The following is a 16,312-nucleotide window of genomic DNA, read 5'->3' on the forward strand; positions in this document are numbered from 1 at the left end:
AACCTCATAGATGATGTCCAGTACAATCTGGTAAGGCGTCAGATGCTTTCTAAAACAAAAGCATGCTGATGGATTTGTTAATTACATTTTTACAAAATGTGAGTCAAAATAAATTAGTCTGTGTACTTTATTACATTATAACTATACAATTCAAGACCTTCTGATAATGCAAAATAGGCAATGTAATACTGATTTTTTTCTGTGGTCTTAACACAGCACCTTCTAGTAAGCATGACAATCATGCAAACATCACAGAGAAAAAATCACAGTTGGATAGTCTTGCCTCCTTGAGTTATTCTGTGGATACGTTCTGACTGTAGAATTTTTTTCTCAGCCCCATTTCACTCCCTAGATTATTTACTCGCTCAGGTCCTTCAAAGTATGTGCACTGGTCTAGTAAAGGAGGATATAAAAGGAAAGATGCCACTTGCTTTTATAAGAGAAAATTTACATAGGCAATGTAGAGTTTTCTAATTGATAAAATTCAAGTTAATAAACAACACATGTTGCACTAAAAATGGAAAACAAATATGTGTTATATAAAGTTTTGACTGGTATTTCAGAGGCTGGGATTAAGTGTGCTAAAATGAGTACCTTTTTGACACTTATAATTCCTTCCTGTGTGTCCTTGTCTGTGGTAATTCCAAACATGTCATATCCATCCCCCTCAGTGATGCTGTATTCAATCTCTGCATTTTCATCCACGTCAGCATCATTAGCTTTTATCCTGCCAACTGGTGAGTCAGGTGGCGTAGACTCAGGAACTCTGAATTGGTATGTACCTACAGCAGAGGGAGAAGGAAGTTTTGTCAGTCAGTCTCATGGTACTTTGGACACCATCTCTCAGCCCACTCTCCATGCTGGGCATGCACAGATGAGTTCATGAGTTCACTGTCATTTCCAGGCCTTCCTGGAGCAACAAGCCTTCAGCTTCTGTCTTACTTTCATGCAGATAAAAGTAACTTTTTTTTTTTACTATGAAGTGTAGGCATTTTGTTTTCTTACAAACATGTATCTTTATCAACATATGTTCCATTCTAGACATTATCAGGGTCTCTGTTGGCCGTATAGAAACTGTATCCAAAAAATGTCTTGAGGCCAAAAGACAAATATTAAGAACTGCCGGAGGCTAATGCAACTTAGTAACACTAAAACCAAATCCAGTGCAAATGCCTATTAATAATGTGCTACACTGAATTCTCCTCTGAAAAACCTCTACTCGGGGAATGTTGGCATTATGAAGCTGTATCTTTGGCTTTTATATTGAAGACATTTATGTCCAGAGATGTATAATTAACTCACTGGGGGCAGAGTGCTATATTTTCTCTAAAGTTGCTCTAATTTAAATGGAAACACTTTGCCCACAGCTAAGAGCAGACTTTGAACTTAAATGACAAGTTGCTTCCAATAACTTTCCCAGTGACTTAACCGCCAAAGCTTGCTGATTTGTCTGATAGTATCTGCAATTATTTTCTCTAACAGCTGCTCTTGACTTTGACACACACTGACACTGTGATATACACACATCACATACAGAGCAGTGGTTAGACAAAGCAAAAAAGAAGAAAAAGAGTGAAAGAAAGGAGGAAAGAAACAGAGAAAGAGGAAAGAAGGAAAGAGAGGGAAAGAGAAATTTGATGAAAGCTGTATCACTTTGAATCACTTATGACCATGAATGGTCATTAGTAGAAATTAGTTTCCAAGAGACCTTGCTCAATTGATTCCTTTAAATGTCACACAGATATATACCAAATGATCTGAGATAGGGGACTGAAAATAGGTAGAAATATCTGGCACATTTATGTATGTGCCTTTGCTTCTGTATGCAAAGAATATAGCAAAACCCGTTGAGGCAAGTGCTTCCTGGATGAAAATATTAATTTTAATAGAATTGATATTGGGATCATTTTACATACTTAAATAAGTATGTTTCAAAGCTTAAATATGTTAGATTAGAACAGATGTCTTCAAACAAACACAAGGTCTAATAGACATAATACTGAACAAAAAATATAGGTTATATGAATCAAAGCTATTTAATAGGTAGGAAAAATAAAAGTTGTTTCTGCACATTAATTCACCTCTCAGTCTACTGCAACTGGAGTAAAAAGATGAGATTTTTTTCCCACTTATTGCAATTAGCTTTAGCATGATGCTATTGCTTGCTTGTGTGTTCTCTTTTTCTCTCTTAATGGAAGTTTTGTACTCAGTAAGATCAGAAAAGCAGAAACATCATCTGAGATGCAAAAAACCAAACCAAACCAAACCAATTTTTGTCCATTTTAATGTAAAGACATAGAATGTGAATGTTCCATACTCTGAGGAAAGCGAGGTGGATTGTCGTTTACGTCAGTCAGTGTAATGTTCACGGTGGTGGTTCCTGATAATCCACCCATCTGGCCTCCCATATCCTTAGCCTGGATGACCACTTGGTATTGCTCCCTGTTTTCACGGTCCATGTTTAGCAAAGCAGTTTTAATAATACCTGAAAACATAAAAACAAAAGAGGGGAAGTTCACAAATAAGGTCCTGACTTCGATGGAAATTCTTATTAAAAAACACCCACAGTCTAAAGAACAAAACAATTTCTGTGTAATAAGTAAAATCTGCCCTGGACAAATATTTACTGCTATGAGACGGCTCATTAAATTACAGACTTTTCATATCATATTTCAGGCTGCTGCCTACGTGACAGATACAATATTAGTGGCATCCCCAGAAACATTTTCTACTTATTTGTGAGCAGTGTTATTGGACATAACTATTTATCCCCTTTCAGTTCCATGCTGAAAGTCTCTCACTGGACTGGATAAAGGCTCTTTGTTCATTACAATGTGCTCCACCTTTACTCTCCTGTTCTGTCAATATTTTTATTTTGACAGAAGTGGTAAGGAAAAAAAATACCTAACTTCAGCAAGACATCATTAAACAAGCAGTACAACAACATTAAATGGGAGAAGAGGAATTAATTTAGAAAATTATGAACATCCAAGCATGCCCGAGTATGTATTATTTATACTATTTATACATTGATTGAAATTATTTTGCCAGTCACTTTTTTCTTCAAAGGTACAAACACCAGTTATGAGGCCAACCTTTACTGGAATTCTTACTGAATATTTACCATGAAGAAAAATGTTTGCATTCCAACTGAGTCTCTTAAGGCTAAGAACTGACTTCTTTGTAGGCAAAAACGATGAAATTCAGCTACTGAAATTCATGGCAAAATTCATAGCAGATTTGACGGAAACTTATTTCACTCTAGGAGTTTTGCAATTGATTTTCATGGCAGCAAGATCAAGCCTGTGGTTTATCTTGCTTCCTCTCTGTGTCCCACACAACTTTCTTGCTAGAAGATTATGACGGGTGAAATCCCAGCTACATTATCCTTATTATAACTCTAGATGGAAGAGCACACAGCATACTGTCCAAGTCAGAATGAGTGCATCAGTGCAAAAATCCTTGCCTGTATTATCTAATACCATATGCTTGAAGGGAAGTTCCCTTTGATCTTGCCTCTCCCTCTTTTCAGAATTACTTGCATTTTTTTCAACCCAGGTTTTTCTTTGGGGCATCTAATCTCTCCCTCCTTTTCCCTGCCTGAGTCTCTAAGATTTATTTAAGAAACAATGTTAAATTAATGACCCAGATTAATTATCTGGGACAATCCATTCCTTTCTTGTAAGGGTGCAGAGGAGAAATGATTTCTCTAGCTTCCAGCCATCTATCACAGTGGATTTTCCCTTTTAAGGAGTTTCTTGAGGTCTTTTGTTTCTTGTTGGAGAATTTTGTTATAAATCTTGGGAATTTCTATGTGGTCAGATAGTCAATGGTACAGCAGTCAGACAGAATTCATATGTTTTACATAGACAGGTTCCAAAGCTGTCTGTTAATCAGCCCATAAAAAATTCCAGTCACTATGTATAATTTAAACATCATCCAAAAACAGAATTCAAGTTTGGGATTCTATTTGTGATCTTCTAGTGTAGCGCAACAGCCAATTTTACCTCTTCTATCATTATTCTTAATTAAGATTTCTTTTATAAAATTAGCATTAAAGTGATGTGCTACAGATGCACAGAAATTATAATTACTTTAAATAAGTTTTGAAGAAGCAGAAGTAGAAAAAAACCAGCCTGAACAAACCCTCAATCTTAATTTAGCCATTATGAAGATCTATGACGATTAAGCACTTTTTTCCACACCCACCTGTTTCTCGTTTTTGTCTAAAAGCCAACCTATTTAGTTTAATTTAAGCATCCAAGGTAGTCTGTGTACCTACTGCTTGTTAAAAATTATAGCAAGCTGGTTCATATCCAGTACTAATTGTATTTATTAGACTTTACTGATAAAATTAAAATAAAGTAGGTGTCACATTTAGAGATGTATTGCTCTATTAAGTTTGTCAGGTTTTGCACTAAGATGTAATCTCTCTGAAGTTTTTGTCCAATATGTTCTAGCTTGGCTTAGCATGTCATTTTGAATTACAGACATTGTCACAGAATGACAGATAAGGTCCCCTGACCTGTCTCGGATTCGACAGAGAAATATGGTTGCCCCTGGAGAATGCTGTAGACAACTTTAGCACTGTTTCCATATGTAGGATCATCAGCATCAGTTGCAGTGACTTGCACAACAAAGGTACCTGCAATGACAAATTAAAAAAAAATAAAAATTAAAAAAACACCAACAAAAATAAACTTAATTTTTTTTTTTCAAGACAGTTGATGATGTAGAAATATACATAGTTCAGGTCCAGGTCAAACTTGTGGCAAAAAGTTAGAGACATTTTTATTTTGTAGAAATTTCTGTGTTCATAAAGGCGATAGATTCAAAATCAAGATGATAGTTGGCTTATTATCAGTTCATTAAAATACACAGTTATTGATTGGATATGTAGTTCCTTCATCATATTTCTCATAAAGAAACCAGAAGTGCACCTTTCCCCAGGTATTGAAGGAATTTCAGTCTAGGTCAAGAATATACCTTTTTAAACTTACTCATGCTTGTAAGGTGTTTGGCATAGAAATGTAAACCTGTTTATTCATGTGTATTGTAGAGAAAGAAATGGTGTTGAAACCTAGGCAAAGTGTTAACAAACATTAAAAAATGAGCTTAGGTCTTGGCATTTAAAACAGATTTGTGAATAAAATATTCACATATTAAAATATGAATATTACGTTCTGTCTCCACCAGATGAGATTTTATCCATGTGACAAGTCCCATGAATGAGAGGAGAGAGTATGCCCCAAAGTCTTTATTTTCATATTGCCTGAGCTTTATTTTAATCTCATTTTTGATCATGATTAATTAATACTTCTCTCCCTGGATATTATATCAGATTAGAAATGTGCTTCTTGCAGCTTAACCATCCATCGCTCTCTGACAAAGAAATCAAAATGACCTCCATCAGAATCAGAAACAAAGAATCAAACCCCATCAACTTCTCTGGAAAAGACCCAATATTAAAATTGCATTTCAAAAAAGCTATTTATTTTTGATTGATTGCTACAGCTTGATACATTTTAAATCAATAAAAAGATTTCAATGGCCTTCAGTGGACTTTGGAGCTCTTTTATTTTGCATTAAAAGAGCAACAAAGGTCATAAGAAGTTAGTGGCATATATCAGAATCAGTGGTGAGCTGACTCAGGTGACAGTTTTCGCTCCTGAAGTGTGTACAACCACTTCTGCATCCACCTTTTTCCATTTTTTTACCTTCCTGAAATTAAAGAATTGTTGCTGAACTGATCCAAGGGTGATATAGAAACAGGTGGCTGTGGAATAGCATATTATTACACTGCTACTAATTAAAAAAAGCATACTAAAGTCACATAGAACTTAGCTCAGATCACTTTCACTGTAGCTAAACTTGATTGCATGAACTTGCATTTTTTATGGTACATCAGAGGGAGTGGGTTCCACTCAGCTGACATTTCTGATTCCAGCAAACTTTTATCACTACAGCAGATGTCTGTATTCAGTGCCTGTAAACTTTGGCCCTTCATTAACTCCCCAGAAAGCACCCAGACCACACACTGAAATAAATTATTATTTAGCACCTACCAACATCTGACATTTCGGGAATGCTGGCATTGTAAACATCCTTTGTAAACATTGGTTCATTGTCATTGATATCATGGATCTTAATGATGAACTCAGATTCTGGTTCCACTGGTCTTCCAGTCCTTCTGTTTATAGCCTGGGCACGAAGTATGTATACAGGTTTTTCTTCCCTGTCTAGTCTCTTTGTGGCCTGGATGTCACCAGTATTTTCATTGATAATGAAGAGGTCTCCGGCTCCATCTCCAGAAAGGATGTACTTAAGCGATCCATCTCCTTTATCCTGGTCTGAGTGCAGCTAGTAGTGAAAAGGGAATAAAAAAAAAAAAAAAAGGAAAGGAAAATAAATACTTGGGACACAATTTTAGATACTTTTACTGATATCATGATAAATGCTTTACTATTATTAATACCCAGACAAAAGTCTGTACCCTGCTTTTGGGAAATGAGATGATACCACAGTAGTAGTGAATTGATAGAGTTGTGTCTTGATGTCAGAATTGAAATGGGACACATTATTATAAAAAATTGACTGAGGAAAACCCATGAATTGAAGTGGCAGATCAGTTTCCCAAGCTAAGCATACATCAATCAGATCTAAATGTTAGCTATGTAGGTGGAATCCTGGGAATATGTAGGACAAAGAGATCCTACAGTGAGAAAACAGTGGATTTGGAAATTGTAGTAAGCAGAGAATTAAAAAGTGGCCAGGTCAGCCACTTTTTGAGTTTAAATTCTGGGTGCTCAGATCTTATACCCTATGGAGATTATGTAATAGAGTTCACAACATAACAACATATTAAATACATACATATATAGCAGATAAATACATGCATTCACAGATGCGGCAAACTAAGAACAGAGCAGGCAAGCATACTAGTTCACTACAGCACTGGCAGTTGCTTATCCAAAGGGAGAAGGACCAATCTTGAAACATGGTGGGGGCAGGGGAAAGAAGGCAATGATGGTAATTATCATACAAAGCATGAGCTGCCCAAACTGTTATCTTTTTGCCCAGGAGATTTCTATGTCTCTTGAATTGCTGCCTAGCACACACACAAGGTGTGAATCATTAAATCATATTCTCCTGGCTGTTCCTTTGATAAAGGCTTATTTATACCCTGGCCTTAAAATCAAGGCTAATCAATTACAGTTTCTTTTGTTGTTACTTTAGACAAAGTCAAAATTTTTAAAAAGTAAACGGCTTCTAAATTCAGGGCATAGGTAATGAAATTTATGAAGGAAAAAAGAATCTATTAGGTAGCAGGTGCCTAGAAATTGTTGATTTCATAGAAAAGACTTGTTAATGAGTAAGGAAAACTGGACTTTCTTATCCAGCTCTTTGCTTCTCTTTGCTTGCGTACAAGTTAGAAAAAAATACCTAGTTGGCTGCATGGCAAAGTACTTAACATTGTTGGATGGCATACTTTGTAAAAGCGAAAGACTTGTAGGCTGAAAGAATATAGAAAATCTTCACACAGACTTTACCAGTGGCTGGCTATACCTCTACCATGCTGGAAGGGCAGCATCCAGCACGACCAATATGATGAATGTTTTGGGCTTCCTCCAGCTTCGTGACAAGATCAGTGTTATGCTGGCAGTCTACTGACACCCACTTAGTGGCACAGGGTGCTTATGTCTATGGTTTCTGAAGGAAGCATGCTCCATGCAGCAAGTCTGCTTTGAAGAGCAAAACTCTTTGTCACCACATATACAAAAAGTGTCCAATAATACAAAATATCAGAACTGTAGCATGGTTAATCATTAGCAGACATGCTGAGGCACTCTTCTTAATTTTCTCCCTCAAGGAGATAATGGGCATTCCATGTAATTTTGCACAGAGCCCTTTCTCTTGATAATAAGAATGCCAATAAGGAGCTTGCATGCAGCATTTTTCATAAGCTGATTTCAAAACCCTTCACAAAAACAGTCAACACCACTTGCTCTGTTTCTTGGATAACAAAGCATAGAAACTTGAAGCTTCCCAGAAGGCTAGTCTTGGAATTTGAAATAGAAATCATGCCACCTGTATCCAATTCAGTTGGCCAAACACTGTGCCATAGTGCTTAGAGGAATTATATGATTTACTAGATACAACTTCAGACTCTGACAAGTATCTATTAGACCTGCTTCTTAAGAAGTCAGAGGAGTAGACTACTGTGGGAAGTAATTTCAACAGGTTATTTAAGTATAATTTTCCTCAAAGGCAACCTACAACAAAAAAAGGTATGAAAAGAATTTTGTCTTTGAAACTGTGCATTTTTTATGATTTTTTCATATCAAAAATTCTACTTTTGTTCGCCTTGAAAGCCTCTTTAACTTTGCATGTATCATACTGGGACAAAAACAGCCCTCAGTAAAAGACTACCATTAATTCATATGAATTATGGAATACCGCTGTTGTGAGACTTGTTGCAGGCTGAACTCCCAGACTCATTTTTATCATCATTTTAATTAAACCTGGTTTCAATGAACAAGGTAGCAAAAAAAGTCAAGCTAGAAGAGGTGTTGAAACCACTGGGAATTGTCTTCCATAATATCCTTTACCTAGCCCAGGTCACCAACAGAGGTAAAAATGGAAACTTGTGTGATTTTTTCAAGTCAATTTTTTATGAAATTTCTACTCCCCCGTCACAATTAATCCACCTATGTAAGATCGACTGTGACTTTAGATATCATGACAAAGTGTATCTCAGTGTAATAACTCATCAGTAATGAGAATGAAGTGAGCATCAAATTTCCCTCTCTAGCCCTTAAGCAAAAGCACTAACATTTGAAACTAAATGTTCCCTATGGCAAAATCTTTTCCAACTTCAATACCTTTACTTTTACAGCTTTCCTAAGACATAAAAGAACAAACCAAGTTCTCAGTAGGCCATGCTGTATACGGATTATTTACTGTGAAAGGAAGGTCATGTCCTACGTACCAGTGTATATTACGTAGAGCTAAGGCTGGCTGAGTGCCTTCTCTTCAAACCAACTGGGAGCTTATAGGGTGTCACCATGTGAGGCCTCAAGGACCTGGTTTACAAAGGGTCTGAAAAAGTATGATTACAATCTCTTTGATTTCAGTAAACTAGGATAGCTCTCTAACTGCGCATCATAAGGCTTCTGTGGGATAGACCTACATTACAACATCAACTACTTACTTAATAACTATGCCAAAATATTTTGGAATTTGTTCCCTTATTTTCAGGGAAAAAAAATGCTTTTTATATTAGAAAAAACAAGGAGATTTCTAGGAAAGTTTCTCATAGATGATATATCTGTAATATTCACATGTGAGGAAAATATCCCCAAAAATTATTTATTATTTTAGATTGCGTTATCTGTCCTTGACTGCTTGGTAGAAGCATTTTATCCAGGCAAAGATAACAATCTATTCAATTTTTTCTTAAGTGCCAGTTTAACTTAGAAGCAGTATTTTGTCTGTGTGACCTATAGAAAGGGGGAAATTTCTATTGTAGATCCGTTAAAAAAAAAAAAAAAAAAAAAAGGAATAAAATTAAAAGAGAAACAAATGGTACAAGCTGAGGCCAAAAGAAGGGCTTGGAGGTGAAAGCACTTAAAAATACAATTGATGGTTTTGCATAGAAAACTTAACACCACTGTTAGGTTATGAGGATGAAATGAGTGGCAATAACAACTCCCCAAATTCCTTTTAAGTTGTTTTGCACTGCTCAGACCTCTTTGCAAAGAAAGTTTGCTGTGATGAGGTATGCATATAAATTATACTGCAGATGCTTTTAGCAGGACCAGTCCCTGCCAATGCAAGATAATAGCTTCACTCCGTGTGCTAACCTGTGTTGCAAAAGGCTGTCCATTATCCTCTGCATAAAGCTGGTCAGATAAATGGGCCACGGCAGATAGTCATGGGATAGAATAAAATATCTGAGACATAGTGCTCATGTCATATGGGCTGTATCGTATTACTAGTCCTCAAGACAAATTTACTTCATTCAAATGTTTTTAGGACATGATGTAAAGGTAAGGTGTTTTATTTCCTTATGAACTCAGTGTTACTCAATGTCATTAATTTCAACTGGTGGCTAAACTGAGCAATATCCCAAAGGTAAGCAAAACTGTGAAGAAGTAAGTCCATGCAATAAAAAGTAAATGCATCCGCAATTGTACTGTATTAATATTACAGTAAATTGATTCATTCATAGTCTAATCTGGACAATTCTGTGAAATCACCCATCAATCACCGGCTAAGGCTGAGGATGAAAGACAAATTAAAGATTTTACTATGCCCTAGGCATACTTTTACTCATTTTACTTTAATACCACTGTTAAGTGAACCTTCTGATTTGCGTTTAATGACTTACAGTCAGATAAAAACTGTCCAGCCTCTGTCTTTCTTCTGCCCCTCCCAAACTTCCTGGCCCAAAACATTCAAATATGTCTGCCTGGAACAAGGAAGGCTTCTTCATGCCTCCAGGAAAAGGCATTTAAAGTGCATTCATGACTGAAGCATTAGTTGCCTGTATTGGGCATTCTGCTTGTTGTCAGTACCTAATTTCTTTAAAATGAGAGTTCTTTTTCAAGGCGTTTTTATGGTTTATGTTGTGTTTTTTTTGTTTTGTTTTGTTTTACAAGTTAGCCACAATCTGGAGTAATCTCATTCTTCACAGTGTTTCTGGCAAAGCCCTGCAGAAGTCCCAAGAACAATGGCGATGGGGCATCTTCAGCATGACAAAAAGGAAAAGGGAAGTGAAAGCAGTGCTCAAAGTTTATGTAGTATAAGACTCTTTTTTTAAAGATTTTTTTTATTATTTCCAGGGTGGATATACTTATAGCATTTGTGTTCATCTCCAATAGATAGTAGTGCTTCTTTTTAAAACAAAATTCCAGGAAAATTTTTGCTCCATTTAGTGACTCTGTGATAAAAAGAAAATGGCATTGGTTTTGCACATTAGGTAGTAAGTGTTTATGTAAATTTTGCTAAAGTTTAAGCAAAAACGTCTTCCTAGTGCACAAAAAATAACCCCAAAACACTATATATGTGTTCCATATACCTACATATACACACATAGATCATGTATCATGAGGGCAAATACCTACACAAATCATTTATTTCAAGCCATAAAAGACCATTTTTATTTTTTTGTTTTATAAAAATATATTTGATAAGGTCCACAGGGATATCTAGCAACACTAGAAATGACAGATTTCTTATGGCCATGTGTGCCATCTTCTTATGGCATCAATTATGCTAAGCTCTATGCCTAGAGAAGAAAAAGGCGCAACAGGCTCCTATTTAAAGAAAATGTTGCTCTGTTGCTCTGGTGATAAAAAAGGATCTTGTTGCCCAGATTAGATGTGATGTTCTTGTACCAGCATTATTTTTCTGTTTTAAGAACTTCCTCCCACATAAATACATTCATCCTCATCCAGCATTTAAAGATAATAATTCATATACTTTTATTTTACTTTGCTGGGCTACCATCCTATATGCAGTCTTCGCTTGCAAAATAGGAACTTCTGAGTCCTCAGCTGGAATCCTGTTTACAAGCCCACTCTCCTGTTTTCAAGTCAAGTGGATTCCAAAAAGAGCCAGTAAAGAAGAGGCCAGCTATGAAGAGCTGATGATGCTAGCAATTTTTCTATAATTGCAGCATTTCAATTGGCCTTCCTTTTGTATGAATGGACACAGGTCCTTCTTAATATATAATGATGTTAATATTTTCCTATCTGTATTAGAACTGAGTATTAACATTTGCCATTTTCATTGTCATATTAAACTAGCTTCTTCAGGTCTAAACCATTCAGGTTTTTCTCCTTCTCCTGCTATTTCTAATTTATGAACATTCACCTGTATTAAATTTTTTTTCTTAATTAACTCTTATTTAATGAATATTGCATTTCTCTTCCTGTGTTTATTCCTTCAGTCATAAGATCACCCTTTTTTCCCAGTAGGATATGCTGGTCAGCTGTAAAAGGTAAAATTCACTACTGATGTCAAGAACGCAAACACTGAATCTGTAAAAAACTAAAGCAATAGAGCACTGAAGAATTACTGAGGTTGTAGCAGATTGCTATGTTTTGGATATTGGTTTCTTTGGAGCTACTAGAAAGTATAATATGTCCTATTTTTATTGTACTTTTTTGGTCTACAAAAGTTTGCATAGCAGAACCAGAAATACTTTAAATCCTGGTACTTCAGCTGTGGAAGCTTATTAATATAATAATACATTGCAGATTGTGATTTATAAAAAGTCCATATATGCAAGCTACTTTGTTTAAGAAAACTGTATCATCCCTGATTGTATGGAATCAGGTAGATTAGAGGAAAAACTCAGTAAAAATTGAAATAACAATTAATAAAAAAAAAACAACTTGTAAAGGATATAGGAATCCGATACACGGTCTATTAAAACATAAATCAAATGTTTTATTAAGATAGCTAGCTCAATGTATAACAGGCAAAGGGTAAAACAGTAATACTCCATAAAGGGTACCTTTAACATAAGTACTGGTTTTTAAGTCTAACCCTAAGGTTTTTAGACAAAAAAGCAAGTAGTGAGATTTAAGGAGAAAAAGAGTGCCAAAGTTGCACCCACTGCAAATGGGGAAAACCCCTAGATGTCAGATAGAACTGTTCAGTAACAGCAATATCATCTGCAAATAGAATGTCTTGTTATCAAGAACTACAGAAGGAATTAAAAGAAAAAAAGAAAAAAATTAAGAAAAATACAGTAGGATGATGTTCTTTCTCTTTCTGGAGAGCATCAAAATGTCAGAAAGTTTTCTCATTCATTCTCAAAAGTAGCAATGCCAATCTATTCCCTGTAAATGAATGACACAAATAGAAGCTAAGAACAGTTTTGTGCTGCTGACCAACTTCAGAAAACGAATGGACCAAAAAGCAACAAGCATATTTTAAGATTCAGAAGCAACCCGGTACTCAAAAGGTAAACTGAGAATAAATGGTAATGGTATCTGATTTAAAACCAAACAAACAGAGCCTGTGAAATGCACAATAATAAGAATCTAGTGCACTGGAGTGAGGAAAAAAAAAAAAAAAAAAGAAAGAGGAGTAAGAAATAGAGTATAAAGGGCAATGGAATAAGAACTTGCCTTTAGACAAGAGATAAAATACTCTCACTTTGGAGCCTGCAGGCTGACACCCTCCAGGCAGACTGGAAGGCTCCTTTTATTCTCTTTTTTGTGAGGGCCATTATATGAGGCAACATGGCTTGAGATAACAACAACAGTCTGGCTGATGTTGTGATCCTTGGTTTATGGAATAGGCTGTCCGAACAGTAGTCAGGAACCTGTTGTTCTATTTTAAATGTATGAAGCTAAGAATAAACACCCATACTTCGGTGACTCGCACCTTTATTACACACCCTTCAAAATCACAAATGGGTTTTCCAACCCGAAGTGCAAACATGCAGCCACAGCTAATCAGCTCTGCAAAAAAATCAATTGGAAAGTGTCAATCCTTTCAACATTGCCTAAGGCCTATCAAATCTTTTCCCTCTTGAGTTCCCCAACTGCTGCTGCTCTTCATTGTGATTAAATAGGGAAAATGAGCAAGAGCTTTGGTCCTGCACTGTAGTACATCTGACTAGAAAGGTCCCTTATTCTGTTGGCCCTTCTCTCTAGCAGCAGCTTCTTATCAGATCTTAATGAATATATAGTAAAGCTGCAGACTAGATGAAGGTACCTCCATGTTCTCCCAAGCTGAGTGCTGCTCAGCTCTTCTGTGCTAATGCAGTTTTATTTGTTCCTCTTCCTATTATCTCTAAGCACAATTACTGTAGGAATTTACGAAGTTTGCCTTTACAAAGACAAACAGGTCTTTAATTTATAAGTCACAAGAGGCTGTGCTGTCAAGTCTGATCTCTATACATACGGGCCCGGGCCCTTGAATTTCATATTCTTTCATCAAACTTCTTGTTTTTCTTTGAATTGCTGTATAACAGTAAGAAAGACAGTCTTCCTTTTAGACTCTAAGGAACTCAAGACAATTCTGCCTGTAAGTAATAACTTACCTCTCAAAAAAAAAAAAACCAAAAAAACCCACCTTGGTTGTAAATGGAATTTTCCCAGTTTTACTTACAGCAGTTCAGTTTCATTATGTCTTTGTCTGAAAGATCAAAGAGCCCTATCCAGCTAAACAGTAGCGATGGTAACAAAAGAGCATTGTGTAGACTTCTGCAATTACCCTCACAAAAGCCTGGACATTTGGTAGGAAAGGCCAAGACAGTTTATAAAACCTGTTTTATGCTTTTTGGTCCATCTCTTTTAGCATCTGGCACTTGTCATACCAACCATCATCCCTTTTTGCCAGTGTTTTTAAACTGTAGTAGCAACAGTACCTGGCAACCATGAGGACTGTTTTCAGTTGAGGCATCAGCATTCATTCACTAAAAAGCATAAAGGACATAGCCACCCCCAGACTTGTCATACCTGAGCTCAGGTACTGTGAAAACTTGCATGAACAGCTGAGCAAATTAGGAGAGATTAAAAATTACTGTCTTACCTAGTGTATACATTTTAGTGATCAAGAATGAAAATTCAGGCCTTTGAATTCTTGAAAGCCATAAAGAGCTGTACAAGTAATTTTGTTTTAGGAGACAGACTTTCTCATCACTGCAGATTTACCACCGTAACTGAATAGGCAGTCATTGGATTCAAGTGCTAGTCTTAAAGGCTAAATGGGAAAATGTGAGGAGTCATCACTGATGATTTTCTTGGTCTAAAAAAAAGACTAACGAGGAGTGAAGTGTGTCTTCTTTGACAAAACATGGGATATGGAGGGAAAGATAGGCTTGTAGCCACAAATGCAGGACTGGCAGGTTTTAATATTGTCTCTGTCACAGTCTTCCTGTCTGATCTTAGACAGATCACTATGTGATGCTTCTACATTCTCCCTGCAGTAAAATGTGAGTTGTTAACAACATCCAGTTCTGTACGAAATGATTATAACATAATTTGAGAGCCTTGGGCGTAATTTGTTCTGTGTTAGTTTGTGGAAAGACTGAGGATTGTTTAACCGGAGTAAAGATTAGCAATACTGTGTGGCATTGCCACAGCCTGCTGGATTTAGAGGTGGAGAGGGAGACCGGGGGTGGTTGTGGGGGGAGCTATTCCTAAACCAGCTGCAACGCTAGAAAATCTAATTGCTCTAAGGTTTTTATTACTATCCACAAGCTGAAGGTTACTGTCACCACAGGTTAGCTAAGGGATAAGGTAGATGGGGGAGTTTCTTCCCTCTAGGTCTGACTGTATTAGCTCATTCTTCTGAGGTATCTTAAGACTTTCTGGTAAAATGAAAAGGAATGTATGTGCTTTCGTTCTTAGTGAGTAATCTGTGGAGTTAAGGAAAATTAAGTGCCTAACTTATAATTATTTTCAATTGGAATACGATGAGTCCCTAAAGGGATGCATGCTTCTCAGGGAACTCTCTTCCCTAAAACCCCATTTTTCAGTGAGAATTGTGTAAGCAATTCAAGAGAACTAACTTTCATTATAGCTTTTTTCCAAAGTCAGAGAGAAATAGTTCCAGTATCTTGATACACTTGTATATATGTAAGACAGGTATGTACACAGGAAAAGCTACCTACAGCATAGTTAATGTACCTCTACATTTTAAGCTCACTAATTCATACATAAAGTATGTCTCATTTTCCTTTTTTACAAGAAAAGATACTAATTGAGCCAAAAAGCCCACAGGTATGTCTCGTCTTTTATAAATTACACAGGGAAAAAAAAAATCATATGATTTTTTTTGTGTAAACAACAATTTCATAGCAGAATATTTTTGTGGGTTTGATATAAATATTTTTTAATTATTTTGAAGGTCTTCAGCTGACTATAATGGGACTTCTATCCTCCACTGCATTACTCAGCCATAAAGGGAACTCACCCATCAGCAGATGACAGCAGGTATGCTACTGAGATTAGGAGAAAACATTTTTTTTTCAGAAAAGAGTACATTCAACAAACATGCACTTCTATAATTAATAATTTATTTTAGTATATGTCCCTTAATCTCTAAATTGCATGATGTGCATGGTTAATGAAATCAGTCTGTATTATGTGCCCAGCTTTGATCACTTTTGATTTCTCAGGGAATTTACCCAGGGACAGTTGCTTACATTTTCATCACTGACAAAGTGTTTTCTTTGGACTCATGAACTTTCAAAAATGCCTCAAAATTATACGGTAGGGAAATACAGCACCTAAAATAAGGTACACGAACAAATAAATTTTTAATTCTGTGAAAACCTCTATTTTCC

At 36.1% G+C, this 16,312-nt stretch overlaps 1 protein-coding gene across 1 annotated transcript in view; it reads right to left on the reverse strand.

The window, feature by feature from the left end:
• The window catches only part of LOC308217351 (cadherin-6), a 46,666-nt gene that overhangs the window by 18,654 nt on the left and 11,700 nt on the right, over nucleotides 1-16,312 (reverse strand). Inside the window, exons 2-5 of the mRNA XM_080610363.1 lie at nucleotides 6,066-6,360; nucleotides 4,526-4,645; nucleotides 2,318-2,485; nucleotides 595-782 (exon numbers count right to left, since the gene is read on the reverse strand). Coding sequence (XP_080466489.1) covers nucleotides 595-782; nucleotides 2,318-2,485; nucleotides 4,526-4,645; nucleotides 6,066-6,360 — 771 coding nt within the window. The remainder of the gene's footprint in view (nucleotides 1-594; nucleotides 783-2,317; nucleotides 2,486-4,525; nucleotides 4,646-6,065; nucleotides 6,361-16,312) is intronic.

This window comes from Psittacula echo (assembly GCF_963264785.1).
Source record: "Psittacula echo genome assembly, chromosome: 2".
Lineage (NCBI taxonomy): Eukaryota > Metazoa > Chordata > Aves > Psittaciformes > Psittacidae > Psittacula > Psittacula echo.